The sequence below is a fragment of the Marmota monax genome, unplaced genomic scaffold (genome assembly GCF_021218885.2).
Source record: "Marmota monax isolate L192 unplaced genomic scaffold, Marmota_monax_Labrador192_F-V1.1 WCK01_AAM20220418_F8-fsc00004, whole genome shotgun sequence".
NCBI lineage: Eukaryota > Metazoa > Chordata > Mammalia > Rodentia > Sciuridae > Marmota > Marmota monax.
Genome location: NW_026692881.1, coordinates 15,488,264 through 15,512,503, shown reverse-complemented (window position 1 = coordinate 15,512,503; position 24,240 = coordinate 15,488,264). Strand labels below are relative to the sequence as shown.

General features: G+C 38.0%; 1 protein-coding gene across 1 annotated transcript in view; it reads left to right on the top strand.

Moving 5' to 3' along the window:
• Positions 1-2,820: 2,820 nt before the first annotated feature.
• Hpse2 (heparanase 2 (inactive)) overlaps positions 2,821-24,240 on the top strand; it is a 690,427-nt gene continuing 669,007 nt past the window's right edge. Inside the window, exons 1-2 of the mRNA XM_046450534.2 lie at positions 2,821-3,129; positions 6,180-6,337. Coding sequence (XP_046306490.1) covers positions 2,840-3,129; positions 6,180-6,337 — 448 coding nt within the window. The 5' untranslated portion in view covers positions 2,821-2,839. The remainder of the gene's footprint in view (positions 3,130-6,179; positions 6,338-24,240) is intronic.

Genomic DNA, 24,240 nt, shown 5'->3' with positions numbered 1-24,240 from the left:
ATAGGGTAAACACACTAATCTAATATATAAATGACTAACAATCATTAATTTAGGGGTAGATGACAGACAAAAACCATGATGGGGGAGAAGTAGATGCAAAGAGTAGCTGGGAGATCTATACCCAAAGTAGACTAAAGGCCCAATCAGATCATCTTGAAATCAACCAGGGCTATCTGGAACTCCTTAAAACATCCCCTGATGTATTGAGGTTGGATATGACTATAGAATTTCAGTGATTAGACTAGAGATGGTTTTCATCAGTAATTAAGAAAACAAACATTTTGTTTTGTTGGTTTTGACTTCAATCCCATATACAGGTTCTGATGTAAACATTAAATACAGGTTAAAATAACTAGGCACCAAAATATTCTAGAGTAGTTGAGTCAGTAAAATTGTGAATATTTGTAATTAAGCAGGTTCTTATATATTCAAGTTCATCCTTAGTCACAGAAGTATTTTTGAGAGGAACATTTGTTATAGACATCTAGTGGGCAAGTGATTTATTTCATTCTAATGATCTCTGCTGGTCTCAATTAATGTGGCTTGTAAAATTGCATTCACTTGTAAGCCAGGGAGTGTTTTGGCCTTTGGAAAATCTGGCTCATTGTTAAAAATATGTAATTTGTTTCAATTCTGAACATAGCAAATAAACTAATGGCCTTGCAAAATAAGTATTTCTGAAGTAGATGGCCAGGAAAATGCTAATAACTGGGAAAACAAATTACCAAACAGAGTCCCAAAACAATTTACTGACAAATAAAAGTATTTTTTTTCATATTCTTAAGAGCAGTATATGACTTCAGTATTTTGAACGTGTGTTGATTGCCCATTAATATATTTTACAGATATTTATTGAGTCCCTACTAAGTGCCCAGGTTTGTTTGATACAAAAATAAAGGTTATTTATTACTCATCAGGCTATCACCGTCTCTGGGAGGTTCTCAATAAGCATTTAAAAATTAGCAAGTTTCTACTGGAACTTACACCAAATACCACACCTACAGACACACATATACACATATCTTAAAGGATCTGGGCATGTTCGAAATTTTCAGGAACTGAAGGAAGCAGGCATTAGAACTGGAGCCAACATCTAATACATGTTGTTACAGCTTGGTTTTAAAAATGACTTTTAAGTTATGACTTGGAGCTTCTTTCTCCTTTAACCTCATTTCATGTGGTCATGCTTCTGGAAGGTCCTCATGGCACAATAAAACATTAACTTCTAGATTTCGTGGGTACTTGGGTTGGTAGAGGTTTCTCGGGGAGTAAGCTGAAGGTCATCTACTTCAGCCCTTTTCAGATTTGATAGTAATACTATCTAGTTGAGGGAAAACAGAGACAGGTTGGTATTACAGTGTTTGCTGAACTCTGAGACTGCCCTTTGAACACCCACCTCTGGGGAAAACCTATGGAATTTGTTTGTGTGTTTGATACCAAGGAGACCCTGGGATGCTTCTGTGTACTCATAACTGCATAGAGTAGTTCTCTTCATCTGCCAAGTAGAAGGCCTATTGTTTTCCAGAAAGAAGCTGAAAGTGGGGCCTACCACAAACTCTGCCTGGCCTTTTGCCCACGTTGCAGGATGGACCTAGAGTGCAATCTGCTGTTGTGGATGGGAGTTCTGCGCTGAGGGGGAACCACGCTGTTCAGGGCTGGTCTCTGGCATCTGGGAGTTGCCTGTGGACCAGCTTTGACTAGGGGCTGAGTTTAAAGCCTCTGCAGCAGCGTCTTTCTGTTCCTCTCTGGCACCATACAGACTCACTTCCCTGCGAAAAGGCAAAACCCAAGGGTCGTCCTTAAGGAGGGGCAGATCTGCCTGTGCAGCGAAATAGCATGGCCAGAGAGCGTCTCAAACGTATGCAGAGCTGCCCTGTCTTAGTGCAGTCCAGGTCGCTTTGACTTAATCAAAGCCAGAGTATGTTGAAGGCCTTAAAACCGTTAGTTCTTGGTGGCTGCAAGAAGAGCCCAGCAGAGCTATGGCACAGATTGGGCGTTGTTTTTCTTTCTCTTTTTCCTTCCCTTCTCCGAACAGAGAATCCCTTTGACTTGGATATTCTGTTTTTACTCTCTGGCCACCCTTTGCCATATCAAGGTCAGAGGATACTTCTGTGGGGGCTGCCCCATGCGTCGCGGAGGTCCTGGCTCCTAGTCACGGAGTTTCCCTCTGTGCTCTGTTCTTTGACAGGAATCACAGTCGCCTCCCCCAAATCCTTGCAACTTAACAACCCTTGCGTTTGCTGCTTCAGCCCAGAGAGAAGGGCCCGATCGGATGCTATGCCTGATGCTGTCAGGACAAACAGACGTGCAGTCTGTGCGAACTCTTTGCGCGGTAGGAGCTTATGCTTAAACCGCTTTCTCCAAAGCCTCCCAGCAAGGGAAGTAAAAAGACGTCCCGACGCCCAGTGCCCAAGACTACTACTGTACTGCATCGGTCCCACCGTCCTCTTTCCTGACCCTGGAGGGTTAAATCAGGAGGGTACAACGCCACCCCTTCCTCCTACTTCCCGCCTCCCCCCACCCCTCACCTTTAAAAAGTTAAAAAATGTCCGCAGTCGAAATCTCTTAAAGGGGCGGTGCTGGTGAACGAGTACTCTTGGCACGAGTTGCTGAGAAGGCTGGCTAGGGGCGTGAGTTCGCTCCACCAGCACCAAAACACTGAAGAAAAAAAAAAAAAGAAAAAAGAAAAAAAGAGAGAGAGAGAGAGAAAGCGCGAAAGAGAATGGGGGGGGGGAGGAAGGGAAAAGAGGGGGGAGGCAGACAGACACACACTTTAGATAAGGACAATTAGTCACCAGCGAGACCCAGTAGGGAGAGAGGTTTAAATCAGAGGGATTTAATGAGGGTGCTCTGTGCCTTCCCTGAAGACATGCCCTCCAGCAACTCCCGCCCCCCCTCGTGCCTAGCCCCGGTGGCTCTCTACTTGGCTCTGTTGCTCCATCTCTCTCTTTCCTCCCAAGCTGGAGACAGGAGACCCTTGCCTGTAGACAGAGCTCCAGGTTTGAAGGAAAAGACCCTGATTCTTCTTGATGTGAGCACCAAGAACCCAGTCAGGACAGTCAATGAAAACTTCCTCTCTCTCCAGCTGGATCCCTCCATCATTCATGATGGCTGGCTCGATTTCTTAAGGTAAGGCAGGGGCTTCGATGGATCATTTTTAATTTTAAGTAACCCCCACCCCCATTCTCTTTCTATCCTCCACTTCAAAGGGGGAAGAAGAAGAAGAAGGAAAAAAAAAAAGAAGAATAAGAAGAAGGAGAAAATAAGTCAAGCGGATCTGTCTCAGAAGAGAAAAAAGGAGGTTTTCCTCCTCCTGGAATATTTGCTGTGAGGCTGTAACTAGTGATTGAGAAAAGCAGTGTTTTCTATTAAGATGCACATGTTTGCAATGCAGAAGGCATTTCAGAAACTTATCAGTTATGACTGAAAAAATGTTGTGCTTACATATATCCACAATTAGCCTCCCCTTCTCCTTCTGAAAAAGAAACAAGAGGTTCAGGGCAGTTACAAAAGCGAGGAAAAGATCTGGAGCAACAAAGACCTGAGAGGAATGGGTGTGTGTGTGTGTGTGTGTGTGTGTGTGTGTGTGTGAGAGAGAGAGAGAGAGAGAGAGAGAGAGAGAGAGAGAGAGAGAGTGTGTGTGTGTGTGTGTTTTTCCAAGCCGGAATTGCACGAAAGTGGAATTTTCCACGGAAAGATCTTCGTCAGTTGTCTCCCATTCCCAGAAAGAAAATGAATTTAAGGAGAGGCTTGAGCAATTGCAAGTTGGATCATAGCTTTAAAATTTTATTTTATATCCTTCACTGCCATCTCCAGACTTCAGGATTTTGCAAGGCGCTTTTTATAGACAGAACGCACACCCCACCCCCGATCCCCCTCCTTCAGTCTCCTGCAGTAACTTCATAGTTAAAAAAAAAAAATCCTCTCGTGGGTCATAGCGTACATAAGAAGGGCGATAAGGGTCCTAGAAATGCTCGGGGGAAGTTTCGGAGGTTTGAACCCGGCACCGGCACCAGCACCAGTGGGTTAGCCGACAAGGGAGAGTGTGATCCCCTTGGAATCTAACTGGGCTCTCACTCTTCCCGGTTATTACTATTAAGCAGTTAAGCAACCGCAGTCGTTTCCCATCAGGGACAAAGTTGCAGTATTAAAAAAAAAAAGAAAAGAAAAGTAGAATAAATAAATCATCTAAAATATCAAATCCAAGTGTTGATTTTTAAAAAAATTCCCTCCAAATTGGAGCCTCAGCTGTGGGCTCCACCAGAGTCCTGAGAGCTCTCCATGCCATTCCTCTGCCTCAGGGCCGTGTCCGCTGCCGGTCTTTCGTGAGTATTTTTCACTCCTTCGGAAATTCGAGTTTTGTTTCTCCGGATGCGTCCGCCCCTCAGCTTTCGGGCGTCTTCCTCTGGCCTTGGCGGAGTCTGCGGACGCGGCAGGTAGCTGGAGCCGCCACGTGGAGCGCTCCTTTCACGTGGGGGGAGCTAAGCCAGATGACTGAGTGGATGTTGCCGCCGCAGCGGAGGCCGTTTCGGTCCTGCGGGTGCTTATGGTGGGAGGGCGGGAACAGCTCTGCCCCGCCAGGCTTCCTCCTGGAAAGCTCTTGTGCTGTAGAGCGTGTATCATCAGAATATGGGGTGCAGCAGGGTTTCCGAAATGCACGCCCCACTTGCATTGCGCTCCTCCAGGTGCGCAAACTCCTCCGGGTTTTCTTTTCTTCCTTCTTTTTTTCTTTAAAAAATATTAGCCCGTTCTCCCCAAGTACTTGCCCGCTGTAGAAAAACTACTGGAAGGCAGCTTTTCCGGGAAGAAACCCAGACGGGAGGGGCGCATTTGCATTGGTAGAACAGGCTTCTTAGTGGAAGGTGGTTGGAAATGCCGCGTTTCCTTGGGGCCGGACTGGCGCGTACTTCTGCTCTGCCCGCAGCGGGTTCACGCGACGCCCTAACTGCGCGCGCCCTGGAACTGGATCCTGGAGTCCACTGCCAAATCGTCCTTCTTGCCACCGAAACTCTCAGGCTAGTTACGTCTCTTCTCAAAAATTCTCTATAAGCCGACTCTCCGTTTAGTCTCTCCTGTGTCCACCTCCTTTATCATGCTCTTTAATTTCTGCATTTTGATTTGGAGTTTTCAGAACCGTAGCCAGCAAAGCTTTAAAAATAATTTACAGACCTGGAACTCTCGTTAACAGCATCTGCATGGTTCCTCACCTACTCTTTCTTAAAACAGCAGCGTTTAGTTTCTAAAAACCTGTTGGTGGAAATCCTGAACTTAAATAGATGTAAATGTTGTTGTTTTGGTGGTGCCCCACCGAATTTCCCCCAACCGGCAGTTCCACTTTTCTGCAAACTTCTTTACTCAGCACTCCCAAACTGACCAAGTGGGAAGGAAAAAAAGAGCCCAAATTAAGGTGTTTGAAGAAAAATGTTACCTTTCTTGCAGGCTATCTCAGGGACCAAAAAGACATTGCTTTTACGGTGTGCGCGCGCGCTCGTGTTCTGGAAAGGCAAGGATTTACTCAGAGAATCTCTCCGCCCCGGGATTTGGGAAACAATGAAGTTGTTATAATGTAAAAGGAAAATCAAAATTTTCACTTAAAAAAGTCGGAATCCTCTTGACCTCAGGTGCTAGGCCTTCTCCGAGAGAAAAAAGTCAAGGTTTCACCTTAAGAGATTCCCATGCTCCTGGGGCGGGGGAGGCGACGCAGGCTTGCAGTGTGAAAGTTTGGCAATGGGGGCTGGCGTTTGGTGGGTTGCGCGTCTAGGTCTGGAGCGCTTTCCTGGCAGTGGCAGAAGCCAGGCAACTGAGCGTTGGCCCCATGTTCTCAGTACAAGCAAGTGTCCCTCTAGGCACATACACACACTGTAAGCAAATGTAATCTCTAACCCTTTGGAAATCAGCACCTTGGGCATCCAGGTGTCGGGTGGGAAGGGGCCATAGTGGACAGCCGGGCACCGGAGGCATAGCATGGGGAAGTTGTGAGGCCGAGGGCAAAGTGGACTAGGGCGCCAGGCGCATGCAAAAGACGCCGCGGAGCAGCCCCTGGCCGTGTGACCCTGAGCTGGGGCGGGCACAGAAAACCCGCCAGGTCTCCCTCAGGGAGTGAGAAGAGGGCCTTGCTGGTGCCATGCCCGCTCTAGCCTTCTCCTGGGATCCTTTCCTCTCTTTCTCTACCCTTGCAGCTCCAAGCGTCTGGTGACCCTGGCCCGGGGACTTTCACCCGCCTTTCTGCGCTTCGGGGGCAAACGGACGGACTTCCTGCACTTCCAGAACCTGAGGAACCCGGCGAAAAGCCGCGGGGGCCCGGGCCCGGATTACTATCTCAAAAACTATGAGGATGGTGAGAAACTTGGTCCCCATTCTTGCAGGGTGGGAGAAATTTGGGAGTCGGAATTGAGCATCCGGGGTGTGTGTGTGTGTGTGTATGTAGGGGGCAGATTTGGAGGACGGCCTGTCCCCTGAAAAACTGGAAGTCGAAGGCCAGGGACACCCACAGTGTGAGACTCCTGACTGTGCAAAGGAGGATCTCCAGGTCGTCCTAGTACAAGCTGCCTGGCTTTTGCTGGGCGCAATCTCCAAGGCCAGAAGCTGATAACTAAAACTTAAGGCAGGCTCTGGATCTGGGGGGAGAAAGTGCAGCAGCCTTCTTAAGAAAATTCAGACAGGTTCACAGATTACTGAATTGTCAGAGTCATATTTCATTCCCTAAATTCTAGGCACACGTGCCTTTTTGTTTTTCTTATTTCTTGCCTTCCTGGAATGAGGATACAGAGATTTAGTCTTTTTAGAACCCACTCTAAAGTTTTCTGGAGCAATGCTTTGCCTTTTACACTCACCCCTTTTTGAGGAAGGTTTGAAAACCTCAGTACTGGATTATTCTCTGCCCTTCAAAGAGCCTAATCTTAGAGTCCTATTTTCTCCCTTAGCTGAAAAAAAAACCACACCGCAAATGTCAGCCTTCTTTCCTGCCAGAGTCAGATGAGTTTGGTGTTAGAAGGACTTTGAAAACTACAAATTCTATTCCACGTGAGAGGCCGGTCTTTTTAGGTTTGAGCAGTCTCATTTTTTACTAAGGGAAAGATGAAAATGGTACTTAAAAATTTTTGTTTAGAAGGTTTGGTGTTAATACCTATCAGCATTCTGTGTGACTAGTGGGACATTCTTTCAAAGAGGTGTGATGGGAATCCATGTGTCCAGCCACTGATGCTGTTAAAATTGGATAGAAGATGCATTAGTGTTGGTTCTTGGAGGGTTCTTTCCTGCTGTCCCTTCTCACAATTATGTAAACCACAGTTTTATTTTTTAAGGGTAGAGGATCAGGTTTTAAGTTTTGTAAAAATCTTGTCCTTACACACCAGCTACAAGGAAATATCATTGTGTTTCTAGGATTTTACTGAATGGGACTTCTGGAGAAATATTGGTATCTATTTAAAGAGTGGCTGAGAAACATTTTATAAAAGTTCAGAATAGAGACAGCAAGGCTGAGGCTTCTTGAGTTTGAAGCATGAGTAGTACTTAGTGTATTTTTTTTTAAAAATAACATTTGCCAAAGAGTGGAAGTGTTTAAGGCTACATCTTTTCAAAGGTAAAAGTCATTGCCATAAAAATGTGGATTGCAAGTAGATTTTGCTGTCACTCAGCATAAAATACTGAAAGGAAAAAAGATAACCCTAAACAGCAGCTCTAATGGTAATTTGACCCAGAGCCTTATAGCTCCCAGGGTCACTGTCAGCTCAATATCAGACAGACACAAGAAAGGCTATATTAATGATTTTCCTGATGGGACAGTTTTTCTTTGAATTCATTTAAACTACTTCCCCTTTAGTTTGTGGAAAATCTTGTAAGAGCCTCTGGGATTGCTGTGGGGAAAAACAACTTCATAAATTAGAAATTGGCCTTTTTCTCCCAACTTCATACCTAAGATTATATTACCAATTCATTGAGAACAATGAAATTTGCTTAAAATGAAGGATACAATTTATTTCCCTTTGTAGAAGTAGAAAGTGGGCATTATGAGGAGAAAAGAAATTGGCAGAAGGCTGTGCCACATAAAACTTCATGGAATTAAAGTAAGCACACAAACCAGGAGTAGAAAACATCTAATAGGCCATCTTCTGTCTTCTTGCAACTTCAGGGTCCAATGCAGGATCATTTCTTATTAAATCTTTTTTAAAAAATTTTTTCATCTAACCTCATATTAAATATCTCTAAGAATGTAGTTTTTACCACTCCTTGAGGAGAGAGTTCTGTCCCATAAATTTTTGCCTGGAATTTCTCCCTAATTTTCTTTTAATAAATATTCTCCCAAATATTTACAGTGATTCATTTGCATGTTTTAGACATCTCTCTTCAAAATATTTTTTTTTGTCTTTGGTGTGAATGTTAGCTTCAAATAAAGATTTCCTGTTAGCTGATTTTTAAAAAATCTAGACTACCTGGATTTAATTCTTAAAACTTTCTTTAAAGTCAGTCCTTCCAGACACTAATCTGTTTTATTGCTCCTTGCTGAACTCCTTTTGATTTATGTCTCCCTGGTAATAAGATGCTCTGAACTATATCAGTATTTGAGGCCTTAGCAGAGTTAAAGAGAGTAGGAATGCTCTACTTCTGCCCTTTGATGCTCACATATCTTTAAATCACCCATGTTGTCTTTGTTGTTGCATTGCAGAAATCAAGGCAAAAATGTTTTTGGTATAATCTCAACAATTTTGCAAGCATTATATTTTCTTTTTGACTTTTTATCCACTGGTAATTCTCATCATGAGCATCTAAAAATAATTTGGTTGTCTTAGTAAGTGGCCCTGTAATAGGCACTTTGGGCATCAAGGCACTTTATTAAAAACGTGTGTACTTATACATAATACAGAATAACAGTGTACATTTTGAGTAGTAAGATACACCTGCTGGTACATTATGAAATTCAGTGATAGAACAAAGAGAATATGGAATTTGGGCTTAGTAAGTTTGCACTACAGGCCTGGCTCTATCAGTTATGAATGTATGGCCCTCAGCTTGTTTGCTTCTCTGTAACATATGGATGATGATAATACCTGTTGTGCATTGCTTCTGTGAGGATTCCAAGAGATAATGTGTGTAATGTGTTGACCGCAAAACACAAGGTGAAGGATTCATACTTTATTAAAGACAACTTCTGGAAATTTGTAACATATCATTAATGTTTTAAAGTGGGATTAAGAAGTGAAAAAGATTAGGTAAGACTGAAATTTATACAGAATGAAGCTGGTTGATTTAATGAATCATTTGAGAAAATTAAGACAATATAGGAAGACTTTAAGGCACGGAGGTAAGAATATCAAGTGGCCTTTTTTGTGGAGATGAGAGAAGAGATTACTTTTTAGTTTTATATATTGAAATTGAAAGGAAGTGATAGTTTTAGCTTGGGCAAAAACCATTTTTTTCTCTCATTAATTCATTCATATTGCTTTCCTAATGTGATTTTTTTGTTGTTTTCTCCTGAATTAATAATTCAATTAATGACATGTGGCTTCCATTTTCCAAATACTTTTTGAGCACATTAAAGCAATTGCATTTTCTCTAACTTTGTAAGGCCACTGTTTATATATCACTTTGGCAGTTTCTCTGGTTACACCTTTAATTCAATTACTTATTCCACTCTATGCTTAGGCACTTTGGATTTCATACAAACATGGTGATGATCATAAAGGAAGTAAAAATAGGGTAGTTCTTCATACCCTGGGAGTTGTGCCTTTGCCTGACTTTCTGTCTTTTCTGTGGTATGTTATGCTTTACTTTTTCCCAACAAAGAAATCTTGGGCTAATTTTTTGTTCTTAAGTTTATTTTGCTCCATCTGACCCTGCTTATAATATAATCAGTATGTTTCATTTGTATGCTTGTCTCTTTATGGCCATAACCACATATCTAATTAAGATGTATAGCATTTATTATATGCATCAACAACCAGCTTAATATTTCTAAAATTTTGTATCGTGTCACTCTTTTGCTCAAAAACCTTTTGGATTGCTTATAAAAATTTTTCAAATTCTTTTATGTGGCATTCACACCTTTCACATTTCACTCTTGGCTTACTTTGTTTTGCTCTATGTTTTCATTACTTTTTAATATAGGCCTCCATCATTAGTCACTGTCCTTATAACACCTTCACTATCCCAACCCCCTACTTAGGATAGCCTATGTATTTCTGCCTTTAATGACATTCTCTTAACTCTTTTCAAATCTCAGCCTCAACCCACCAATTCTTAAAGGCCCATTGCAAATGTTTCTTATTTACATAAATTCTTTCATGAATAGGGTGCCCCAAGTAATCTTTTTCCCTCTGGACTGTTGAAGGTTTTACTCTGTGATATTCATTTGGACCTTTCTGTGTTGTTTTTATATTTAACTTCTCATATTTATATTTATTTTGCCTTTCTAAATAATGTAAATTCATCATGGTAAGGGACCACAACTAATTATTGTATAAATGTCTGGCATTATATATGATACATGGTAGGTCTTCAATAAATAGTCTTGGGTACATGGTAGTTTAAGAATACAGTGGAAGGCCCTGGGAAAATGGAGGTAACCAATAAAGAAATGAAAGAAAATACATGAAGATCCCATTCATTTTTTGCCTTGAGGGTATATTCCCATGAAGTCCATTGTTGATGTTTATTTTAATAACATTCTTCTTTTTAAAAAAATATTTATTTTTTAGTTGTAGTTGGACTCAATATCTTTATTTATTTATTTTTATGTGGTGCTGAGGATCGAACCCAGGGTTAGTAATATGTTCGGCGAGCGCTCTACCGCTGAGCCACAACCCCAGCCCTGGCATTCTTCATTCTTTTAATCATATATTTTTATCTTTGATTGTCAAAGTTGTCTTGGTTTTGGGCTATACATTAAGTTAACTTTACCTTCTATTTAAAGCTTTGCATTGGAACCACAGGCTTTAAAATTTTTTTCTTTTATTTATTTATTTTATTAAAGCTTTATGGTTACACATAGTAGTTGGATTTGTCCTGATAGACTCATACATGCATGGAAATTGATTTAGTTCATGATCCTCCCTTTTCCCTCCCATCCTCCCTTCTCGCTCCCCTCCTTCCACCACTCTATAAGGCTTCCTTTCCTTCATGTATTAATTTGTATTTGATTGGTTCTTTTGTAATCTTATCCTTCCCTCTCCCTTTTCTTTATTTTACTCTAGCTTCTGCATATGAGAGAAAACTGCAGGTTTGTTTTTGATTGTATCTGTTTTTGTTTTTGCCTTTACTTTTGCTTTTCTCTGTTAGCCTTCTGTGCCAGATTTTCCAATTCTTGATGTAACAGTGCTTTCCCACAATTTTCTAGTTTTTAAAAATCTTTATCTGAAGACTTTGTCTTGAAAGAGCTTTTGAAATGCTAAATGATGAATGTGAGTATACTTTGCAAACCTTAAAGTTTAAAGTTTAACAACCATTATTATCGTTCTCTTTTCTTCAGGAAGTTTTCATGAAGGTGGAGTAATTAACTTTTTCTTTCTATTCCCATTTTATCAATCAAGACTCTCGTCACATAAGAATAGCACAACTGCTGTCTTACGTATTTGCTTTGAATTTATCCAACTTTCATTATCTTATTTTATTTCACATGTTTCTTGAGATTCAGTTACATTTAAACATATTTCAATATTATCTATTCTTTATTTAGTTTTTATGCAGGACAGAGAATGGCAGAATATGAAATAAATAAAAGATATTGTCTCAAATCACCATTAGAACACAACAGTAATAATTTTTTAAACAAAATCTGCAAATCATTGTCGAAATTAGTATTTGAAATGTCAGAGAAGAACAGAATATTTGCATAATCTCAAAGCATATCCCCCGTGATATTTATTAATTAATTACTCTGATAGTTTTAGTACATGTTCATAAATTTTCTTCTTTGGTGAAGAAGAGTAACACAAAGAATGTATAGGATGGAAATAAGTGGAATACAATAGTTTATTACAGTATAACAAGAGATAAATCCTGTCAGATTTAGGTGGAAGTTAGGTTGGGCTTATGAAAGATGAATAGATTTGAAGAGGTAGAGACTGAAAGAGAGGACATTTAACTCAAGAGAAAGCCTGGGACAAAGCCTGATATGTGTTTGTGCAGCAAAATGACCCCCCCCCCTCCGCTGCATGTAACGTACATGTTAGAAATTATCTTTAGTTCATGTGCTAGAACCACTTTAAATTCTTTTCTGTGGAAGCCTATTTGCATATTTTTGTTCATTCAGAAATATTTGTAATTAAAGAAAAATATGGAAAGTAAACTACATGTTAAAATTTTCCCAAGCAAAATTCATATTGCTAGAATTATGTCTTAATTAGGTTTTAAGATGTTCTAATATATATTATATATATATATATAATATATATTATATATATATTCGAAATATTTTGTTAGTTGTTAATGGACCTTTATTTATTTCTATGTGGTGCTGAGAATTGAACCCCGTGCCTCATACATGCTAGGCAAGCACTCTACCACTGACCCATAACTCCAGCCCCTCTAATATATTTTTGTTAGCTTTAAAATATGTAATTAAAAAAGGAGAGTCTGGCATGGTAGCACAATCCTATAATCCCATTGATGTGGGAGGCTGAGGTAAAAGGATCACAAGTTGGGGGCCAGACTTGGCAATTTAGCAAGACCCTGTCTCAAAAAAGAGTTAGGGGGCCTTGGGGTGAAGCTCTGTGGTAGAGCACCCCAGAGTTCAATTTGCAATACCCCCAAAAATGAGGTGGGTGGGAGAGGGAGAGGGAGAGGGAGAAGGAGAGGAAGAGGGAAAGTAAGTACATGTGTGAGTGAAAAAGTTGGTTGGGTAAATTCAAATCCAATTTTAGGAATCTAGATTTTAGGCATAGAAAAATAGAATTGATTCTACAGCAAAAAAAATTGTGTTATGACTTATTTTACTTCACTGAAGAAGGGAAAGACACATTTTCAACATGAGCTTTCAATGTTGCTTGCCTTCCCTTATCTTCCCTTTCCCATTCTTGTCCTCTAGCTAAAGGGTGTTATAATAACTGTACTTGAAAAGATTTAAGTTATGAAGCAATATTAAAATATAGATAATTTAAAATTGAATTATTAATTAGATTCTTATAATGCAGGGTTTATAAAATAAAGGTTTTGGAATTTATTTGATACTTTTAATGTTATGCTTCCTTCTTTTGTACAGTTAAAACAGATTTGTACCAGGCACAGTGTGGCACATGCCTGTAATCCCAGTGGCTTGGGAGGCTGAAGTGGGAGGATTGGGAGTTCAAAGCCAGCCTCAGCCAAAGCAAGGTACTAAGCAACTCAGTGAGACCCTGTCTCTGAATAAAATACAAAATAGGGCTGGGGATGTGGCTCAGTGGTCCAGTGCCCCTGAGTTCAATACTGGGTATCCCATATCCAAAAAAAAAAAACAAAAAAAAAAAAACAACAAAAAAAACCCAGCCAAAAAAACAAAGAACCCCGATTTGTGTTTTCTAATATTCATTCATTCACTCACTGAGTAAGCATCTATTTCTGAGCTTCTAGTTGATACTGAGTCAGGCATGATAAATGAGATCTGGGTATCATTGTCATATCATTTACTACCAACCTCTTATCACTTTATTGGTACCAGCCAAAATTAGTTTTAGAGACTTTTAGACCTAAGAAAATCTTCAGCTCCATTTGGCATTTCATGATTTTTCTGAGAGTAACTTTTAAAGAATTTGACATAATTCAATACTGTGTTTATGGGTGATAGTAATTACCTGAAGTTTTATTGTATGCTGGAAACAAGATGGATGCATTTTCTGAAATATCATTGAAATTTTGTACCTGGGTCCTGAATATGAGTTGCAGTTTATTGTGCTTCTGTGAATCTGAATGTGGTATCTAGCTTAATTATCATGTCATTTAGTTATGTCATTTACTCATAATTTAGTCATTGTGGTCATGTAGTGCTGGAAGAGGCAGGGACAAGGAAACATTAGGCTTTAGTTTTTTGGGGTGGCTTAATTTATTCCAATGAATCAGAACCAGCAAATAACCCTTCAAACACAAACTATGCTGTTTTCATCAGTATAAAATATCATTATTTCTCCTGCTAAATTCATTTAAATTCTCTCTCTTCCCAAGCACTACTGATGGTATGGGGATCTTTTGATAAAAGCAGTTTCTTTCAAAATTTCCTGGGCCTATTTAGCCTGCTAGTCTCATGGTCTGGGCTCCTGGAGTCAGGTGGCTTTTCTGAGACCCTTTAATCAAAATAGATTAGATGTTAACAACCTTAGCTTCAGTCCTTCTTCATGCCTTAGTTAATCTCTCAGCTGTCTCAATGGATTGGAACTTTGTGCACTGTGTGTACATGTATTTGGTGACAGGGAGAGGGAGAGAAAGGGCAAGAGAGACAAAGCAGGCAGGGGAAGTATGGGAATGAGAGAATCTGGCATTTTATTCTCCTGTCCTAGTGTGTGGATGGTGATTTAGACAAAATGAATACAAATTTCCAGACAAGTGGCTAGTGCGTTTAAGGTATAAATATCCTGTACAAGTTTGTTGAATTCCTTTCTTCTTTCACTTTCATCATCTAATTGAATTGGGTCAAATTCTATTCAGTTTTCTTCACTTTAATACAGTGAAATATAATAGTTTTGCTCAATTCAATAGAAATTTTTTGATTATCAATGATATGCCAAGATTGTGCTAGATATTGGGGCTACCAACAGGAATAAAATGTGAACTGTATTCTTAAAGTGCACAACCTAATTTCCTAGTACTTTCCAGGATCATCTTTCCATCTCACTCAGACTACTCTTGGCTTAGTCTGTTCACTCTGCACTTTGTAAATGCTGTATCCCTCACCTTGAAACATACATCTTCCCTTCTCGAATTCAATTTTTTTTTGTCTTTCACAGGTCTAAGTACCCTTTGTGAAAATATGTTAATCTCTTCCTTTTCCTCTGTATTTCTCTGGAGTTCTTCTATAAATATGCAATTTTTGAGTCCAAGTGCTCCAGAATTTATGTTTGACTCACTTAAGCACATGAATTTTGTCTTTAGAAATTTATAATGCAAACACACTGGCATTGATAAACATGAAAATTCAGATAGACATAACCATCATCACACTACCTGGAACAGACCCAATAAGTCAAAAAAAGTATTTATGTTATTTACATAGTTAATCCATTTGTTTTGTTTTTTTGTGGGGCAAATAATGAAGAGTGAAAGACAGGAGACTGCATATTTAGAAAAGATGAGGTGCATGTACCATCTGATAAGATGGTTTGAGAGAGAGACACAATATTCACATAACTTTTATTATAATGTATTGTTATAATGGTTCTATTTTATTATTAGTTATTGTTGTTAATATCACTACTCCTAATTTATAAATAAAACTTTTTTTGCCGGTGTATATGTGTAGGAAAAAAATAGTATATGTAGAGTTCCATACTACCCATAGTTTCGTGCATCTGCTGGGGATCTTGTAATGTATCCCCTTCAGATAAGAGGGGATAATAATGTGTCTAGTTTGTGTTAAGGGAATTGGGGATTAAACTGGCACTTTATTTTCACTGCGTCTGGAAAGACAAAAGTGCCTTGAAAGATGAAAAATGAGGTTGGAAGGTTGTGAAAAGGCAAATTATCCAAATTTATGGCATTATTTCTGAAATAGTGTGAAAGAAGGGATATTTCTCAGGAGCTTAATAATAGTAATAGTATAATAATTATATTCAACTTTATTGAGTGCTTATTTGTGCTAGGTAGTCTTAATTTATATACATTAACACATCTACTCTTCTCTTCAGTCCTATAAACAAGAAATATCTTGTTTATTTCATTTTACAGGTGGGGGAACTGAGGCACAGAGCAGTTAAGTAAATTGCCCAAGGCCACCTATCTAATGAGTTGTGGGGCAGGGACTCAATGGTGTTGGCCATTAAATAGCAGGCTTAAATGTTGCTTATGCTATGAGCTTTACAAGGAGACCTCAGTACTAATCTTGATTCAGCTGTATGTCATTGGGCTAGTTGTTAACTTTCCTAAATTCCTAAATGAAGAAAAATGATAACATTTTCTATACATAATGTCTAATTCTGATATTGTGTAAATTACAGATGTCAGAATCATAAGACACATAGGAAGTAATGGTGATGAGACCAACATAGGAGATATTCAAAGGCTAGAGGATGTAGAAAAAGCTATAAGGGATGTGGAAATTCAGAGAAGGGGGCTAAGTGAGAACCTATGCTAGTCAGGAGAGGAATCTTGGGAGAGGGATCTGGGCTGGCCTTAGGGAGGAATAATGATAATGCTAATAATAGCTACTGTTTGTTGAGATATTCTTATTTTACATTTGTTTTCTCATTTAATTCTTTTTTTAGGGGGAGGGTACTGGGTTCAATAACTCAGGGGCACTCAACCACTGAGCAACACCCCCGGCTCTATTTTGTATTTTATTTAGAGATAGGGTCTCAGTGAGTTGCTTAGTGTGTCGCTGTTGCAGAGGCTGGGCTTTGAACTTGTGATCCTCCTGTCTCAGCCTCTTGAGCTGGGATTACAGGCATGTGCCACTGTGCCTGGCTCATTTAATTCTTAATCTATAGGAATTTTTTTTTTTTTTGTGTGTGTGTGTGTGTGTGAGAGAGAGAGAGAGAGAGAGAGAGACAGAGAGAGAGAGAGAGAGAGGGGAGAGAGAGAAAGAGAGAGAGACACGTACACAGACATAGAATAAACAGATACACAGAAAAGACATAGGATTTTGATAGATGAGTATATTCACTATACTGTGCTTAGATAAGAGAGGGATCCAGTGTTTTATTCATGTATTGTTTTTATTGTTTAACTTATTCATCCACTCATTTATCTGGAACCCAAAAGTCTTGTGAAGCAAAAAAAGAAAAAAAAAATAGTGCTTTAGGTTGGTTTTCCCTTCAGTATATTTGAAGGTCTTACAGGATAGGAGACAAAATCATTGTTAGATAAAACAGTGAAAGAATAATTATAAGGAGACACAAAAATAATTGAAAGAAGTGGCTGTCACATTTTTAAGCTCTATTAGAGTGGCATAATAACTGGCAATATGAGTTGAATAGAACTTATAGTTTCTTTTGGAAGGAGGTGTATTTTGGAAGTACACACATTGAAGGGGATTATAAAAATGGAGATCAACAGTGTGACTGATGTAAGGAGATTGGTGGGAAAAAACAGAAATAAGAATTTTTGAAAAAATTCTGGGGAAACTGAAAATATTTAAAAAATTTCTGGGTAATTTTAGAATTAAGTTATCTTGTATTTACTTACTGGAACCATATTCTACTTTTCTATTCCTTCAAATTCTAAGCCGAGTGATGCCTTATGGAAGGATAGGGGAGCTGGTAAAGGTGATATTTCAAGAAGGCCCTTCCTTCATACTTCCTCCAAGTTCTTGAAGTCTTTGTCTTAAGATTTTGTTAAATTTAAGCAGAGAACCTTATAGTACTTAAAATGAAGTAAATTAAAGATCAAAGAGGTTATATATTCTGCACCAAGTCTCAGGGGTTAAGTAAATGTGCTAGTAATTGACTGAGTTGTCAGTGAATCCAGGACCATCACATTCCTAAGTTTGTAATTTTCACAGTTCCTGTTATAGCACAGTAACACACTGTTCCTTATTTCTCTACCAAGACAGATTCAAAGGCCTTTACTTTAGGTGAAATGCTTTTGTGTTTGCCTCAGTTTGATTTGAATATCTCTTTTAAAAAAGGGCTAAATGATAATTATTGTTGATTTCCCTGTGGCTGTTTCCATGTGGTTTGGACACTTATCATCGCAAACCTATTCTGTAGCCTCTCATCTGGGTCTCTATCTTCATATTCTCTCCACCTTACTGTCCGGTTAGTCTCCGAAGCTCTGCTTTCCTTCTGTCATTGCCTAGAGTGAAAACTTCAGGGTCATACATTCCTTGTCTACTAGATCAAGGCCTCCTTAACTGTCCACCATCTTTTGAGGCTCTCTGCAGTCAAGCCCACCCTCCTTGACCAGCTTCTTCCTTCAGTCTTTCCATAGGAACCTGAGTCCATTCATAAGCTGATGGTGTTGCTTTGTGTTAGTGTTCCTACCTCTCTGCCATTTTCTTCATCTCTAACCCGCTGAATCCCCTGCCCAATCATCCCTATGCCACTTTTTAGCTATTTCTATATGTCACCTACTTTCAAAATTCTGCTTAAGTTTGTCTTCTTTCTCTCTGATTCTTCATTATCTCAGTTCAAGTAATTCTAATAAATTTTTTTTAATTTTTAAAACTTTTTTTGGGGGCCTGAATGCTTAAAGCATTTATTGCCTAAAAATAATTCCTGTAGTTATTATAATATTCTATCTTTTGCTCTCAGGTTTTTTTTGGGTGTATTTTTATGTAGACTTGTCTCTGTCCCTGGTTTATTGACCATTTGAGCAAAACAATTATATCAATTTCAGCAGTTTCTACAACATCTAAATATACCTTTTGCTTAGTAGCTATTCAGTGAATACTTATTGACTGGTTATTTCCCACTTACTTGGCAGCTTAACATACTAAAGGAAGCAACATCTCTTTCATTCATTGTTCCTGCTTTTATTTATTTATTTTTTAATTCATAGGATTTTTCTGGTTGATGTTTAACTTCTTTATTCATTTCTTTTTAAAGATTTATACTTTTTTATTCATTCTATTACCTACCAGTGCAATGTATGCTCATTAATACAAACTCAATAATACATACATCAAATAAAAAGTGAAAGTCTCTCTTTTGTATTCTACTCCCAGTCCCACTTCAGAGATATAATCATTTTTTAATAGTTTGGCATATATATTTTCAGATCTTTTGTCCTTCATACAGAAGTATATAGATTTTTAAATATACACATGGGATCATATTGTGTTATCTAGAAAAAAATTTTTAAAAATTTTATTGGCACATTATAATTATATAGAATACTGGGCTTCATGGTAACATATTCATACATGAACACAAGATAACAATATAATTTGGTTAATTTCCATCTTCAATACCTTCCCTTTTTTCTCCCCCTTCCCTTTTCTGGTCTCTTTTGTTTATTCTACTGGTCTACCTTCCATTAGAAAACTCTTAGCTGGTAATTTTGGTCCATTTTTCATTGGCTAAAGAATAATCTGAATGTGAATGAGCTTTATTTAGTTATTCTCTTTCATTGGTACTTTTTTGTTTTTAAGAATTTATCTGTTTGCTATTTGTAGTGTCTAACAAAATGATGCTGAAGTATTACATCTCTCTTCAAATTAGAATTTGATCTAATTTTTTCCCCCTAACATCTATTTATATACCCTTATCCATCTTAATCCTTTTGTTATAATACATTCTTTGGGTAAATGAAAATGGCTAGAGCAAAACTAACCCTACCCATCAAAATATGTTTTCTTTTAATAAAACAAGTGCTTTGTAAAGTTATGGATGCAGATGGAAAGTGACACTAAAAATGTTTTGACCTCTTGTTCAAGTAGTATATCACTATGTGATTTGAAAGAGATCCTGGCTGGGGAGTTTTTGATTCTCTTTGAATGTCACTCATCTCATTAAAGCTGTTTCATAAATTTGAATACTACTCAGCCCATGAAGAGAGATTTATAAAGAGCTGGCATGTTCAATTAGAAACAGACTAAAGAAGACAGAAGGCAACCATTTTTGAATAGTTTCTGATCAGTCATTTGCATGAGAAAAATAATTATATTTTACATTTGTAATATTCCTTAAAAGTTAAAAAAAAGAACTCCTTACATCCTCACAGCAACTATATATGGTAATCTTATTTCACATAGACATCTCCATTTAATAAATGAGAAAATAGACTCATTGAAGTTGTTCATAATAACATGGTTTTAAGTATCAGTGCTGGGATTAGAACTTCTACCTTCAGGCCTGACACTCTTTTAAGTATCACAGCTAAATCATCACAGAACACAAGTACTTATTCCCATTCAGTGGCCATAGGTATTTATGTTCTGTGGTGGTTGATCCAATGTGAAACAGCTTATCTGGAAGGCTAGAATGGGTCTGTGGTTTCTGTGAAAGGTCACGTCTGCTTGTAGGAAAGCTGGGGTTCATTTTAATCATGGCTTCTTGCATGGTTTTGAACTATTCTCCATTGACAAATTCCTAAACAGTTTGTAGAATGCTATTCCTGGAGACATAGAACTTGAACCCCAGACCTTCTTTAGACTGGGGCCCAAACCTAAGATATTGTTAGAATCTAGTCCACAACATGTAACAGAGGAGAATTTGAGAGTACTCTGTGGGATGCCAATATCACTGCTGAGACCTCCAACAAAGAAAAGATGTAAATGTAGACATTCATTAGCTATTACAATGCACCCAGTGAAAGTATGGGATTGTCCGTTTGACTGCTACAAAGGAGGCCCATAGTGAGTAAGCAGAGAAGCTGGAAATAGATCTTGAGCTTTCTGGTGACAGTCACTAAACCATGCACACTTTTAAAATTGCATATAGTCACTATTGAGATAAGTCTGTATATTTTTTCAGTGATCTTGATAGGCATGCTATTCTTGGCTGGGTGTTTATTTCCTTGTAATTTTTTGGAAAACCATATTGTGGACTTATTTGCCTGACCATTGTGAACTGCCTGGGAAAAGTAGACTCAAGGTAAAATCAGTGAGATGTAGATTCAAAAGGAACTATGGTCCCAGGCTTAGCCAAGTTAAAATCCTTAGGTGAAATTAAACACGTAACCTAAAACCATTGAACAAATAAATGCTATTGTTTCATAGAACATTTGTAGACGCAAATGAATGGCACCCCAGTCCAAAGGTCAGGATTTTCAACAACTTGCAGCAGAAAACTTACACTTATTAAATGTCTTCACTAGGGGTTTTGTGTTAGTAGATGACTGAGGTCTTTTGTTTCTTATGTTTTCCTCATGGCAATAAAGTTGAAATTTAGCAAGCTTTCAAAATGAAATTTCTCATAGAAGTTATAACCACAAGTTTTAAGTTTTCATCACCTAAATGTGGAACACAACAATTGAAAACTTTGGGGGAGGGGAAAAGAGTTTATAACACATGTGGTGTGTATCAAGGACCAGTGTAAATCAGGAAGGTGTGGTAAGGGGGATTTCCTGTGTTACAGAACTGTTGAAATAAGGCTTGCCTACCCTCTACCAATAAATTCCAAATGAAGGTGTTGGCCTTTCAGACACCATGTAGACGTGGTTTGCCCCTTACCTGACACTGTGTTTCCTTGAAGCTGGGATCAACAGTTTGTAGCTAGGAAGAATTTGTCGTTGGGGATAATGTGTTCTTTGATTGTGGCAGGTACCTACCTGTAGGATGGAGCCAGACCAGTACATTAGAGCCTGTTTTTAAAATTATTTTTATTCTTTTTTTTTTTAGTCCTTGCTATAGGAATATTCATTTCTAGATTTCCAGGCATGATAATAATAATTACCATTTATTGAGTACTTATATGTCCCTATTGCTAGACCTAGAGCTTTTTAAAGGTGATAGGATTTAGTTCCCAGAACCCCATTAAGTTGTACCATTTGATAGATGCTTAGAGTTGTTCCCAATTCTGGCCGCCCATTAGAATTAGCTAGGGGAATTTTAAAACATATTGGGTTCTATCCCAAAGCTCAGGAAATAATGCCAAGAGTTAATAAATGGAATAGCATCAAATTAAAAAACTTTGACATAGCAAAGGAAATAAGAATGTGGAGAAGCTACAGAATAGAAGAATCTTTGCTAACTACTCTTCTTACAGAGGATTAATACCCAAGATATATGAAGAACTCAAAAAACTTAATTCCTAAAAAATAAACAACCCAATTAATAAATAGGCGAATGAACTAAATAGACATTTCTAAAAAGAGAAATGCAAATGGACAACAAATAAAAGAAAAAAAACGTTTAACATCATTAGCAATTAAAACTATACTGAGATTTTCTTATTCCTGTCAGAATCATAGCCATCAAGAATATGAACAATAATAAATGCTGGAGAGGACATGGAGAAAAAAGGAACATACTTACACTGTTGGTGGGATTGTAAATCAGTACAACTGCTATGAAAACCTGTACAGAGATTCCTCAGAAGGCTAGAGGAACCATATGACCCAGCTATACCACTTGTTGGGATTAATTCTAACAAATCAGATACATGGATACCTATGTTTACAGCAACACAATCCACAATAATCAAACTATGAAACCAACATTGGTGTCCACCATTGGATGTATTAAAGAAAATGTGGTATATTTACACAATGGAGTTTTATTCAGCCGTAAAAGAATAATGACATTATGTCATTTGTAGGAAAATGAATGGAATTTGAGAATATTACATTATGCAAACTAAGCTAAACTCAGAAAGTCAAGGGTCCTATGTTTTCTGTCATATATGAAATCTAGAGAGGAAAAGGAAAAGAATGGTGTGGGGAGATCTCATGAAAATTTAAGGGAAATCAGTAGACTAGATGAAAGGGACCAGGAGAAGGAAGAGGGGTGGGAAAGGGGAAATACTAGGGAATGATACTGACCAAATTATACTGTTATATTGTTTGCATATTAAGAATATGTAACAATAGATCCCACCATTATGTACAACTGTAATATACCAATAAAAATATGGAGAAAAAATATATTTGGGTCCTAGACTAGTTAAATATATCTCTAGTATCAGCATTTCAATTAAAAAAAAAACCTTCCCAGGTAACCCTAAAGTGCACACCAGAATAAGAACCTCTGGGTGAAGTGATTTGCCTGAGGCACCCTACCTGGTCTATGGTGGCATTTGGAGCTAGAGCCCAGGCATCAAGTATTTTAGTGATGCCTACACTTTTAATGTACATATGTATTATATGGTGATCTAGTAAAAATGAGATGCTGTATTTCTGACAAACTTCTAGGTGATGTCTATGTTGCTGGCAAAGGGGAGCAGCAAAGCTTTGCTACTGGTTACTAATATTAGCATTTATGGGAGCCCAAAGGAAAAAATGTTTACTGGAAGACAGTAGCAAAATGGGGAGCTGGGAGAGAATTCTCATTCATTTTGCTTTAGTGATGATGGCAGGCCAATTAAATAAACATCCCAGCATTTTCCTAGGGCCATCCTATACTTTTCTAGAGCTAAATAATCTGTTGCAGGTAGTTTTTGCGTTCTTGAAAACCCTTTTAAATGTCAAGACTGTAAGATTTCATTTTTTTTTTTTGCTAAGATTTCATTTGTTTATTTGTCAGGTAAGAGATGTGGTTGTAATTGTTAAATGGATCAGTTGTTAAACTTTTCCTCTTCTTGTTAAAGGGGGCTGAAACAGGAGTTCAGATGGATGAGAAATTTCAAGAAAGCTGTACATTTTCACAATTAAATGTTACTTTCCTTAATTGCCTACTATGTAATCGGCACTTTACTATGTTTCCCTTCTAAGGATACAGAAATGAATAAGACACAGTCCTTGTCCTGATACAACTTAGATTTTAGTGGAGAAAATGACATAAAATAGATAACGATATTGTAGGAATGTGAACAGACAAATTACTGAGGAAGAAGCAGTAATTGTAAGAAATATTTGAGGAATATTTTGTAGGTGTCCCAGATGAATTTATTGCTGATATTGTTTTTGATTATTGTAAACATTGGTTAGTGTTTAGATTATTAGAACATTGTTGATATTTCTAAAGGTTTCTTCTGTGTTTAGAATGGTTTTATAATTTTGAGATTAAAGATCCAGGTGATTCTCATTGGTTACATGCATAACTTTTTAAAAAATTAAATGTATTTCTTATGGAATATCAGTAACACCATCAGTTTGAATTTATTGAATAATTCCAAAGAGCTTGGAATTATGCTAAAAAATTTAACAGCATTGGCTCATTTAAATTTTTTAACAAACAGCTTTATTGAGATATAATTCACATTCTATATAATTCACATGCCATTTAAAATTTACTGTTCAGTGAATTTTAGTATCTTAACAGAGTTGTGCAACAATATACCACAATTTTAGAGCATTTTCATCACCCTGAAAGGAAATTTTGTACCCCTTAGCCATTTTCTCATAATTTGTCTTTCCCTACGACAATAGACAATCACTAATCTACCTTTTGTCTGTCTGGATATTTCATGTGAATGTAATCATACAATATGTGGTCCTTTGTTTTTGACTTCTTTTACTTAGCATGATGTTTTCAAGGTGCATCCCAGTTGTAGTATGCACCAGAACTTAGGTTCCTTATTGCTG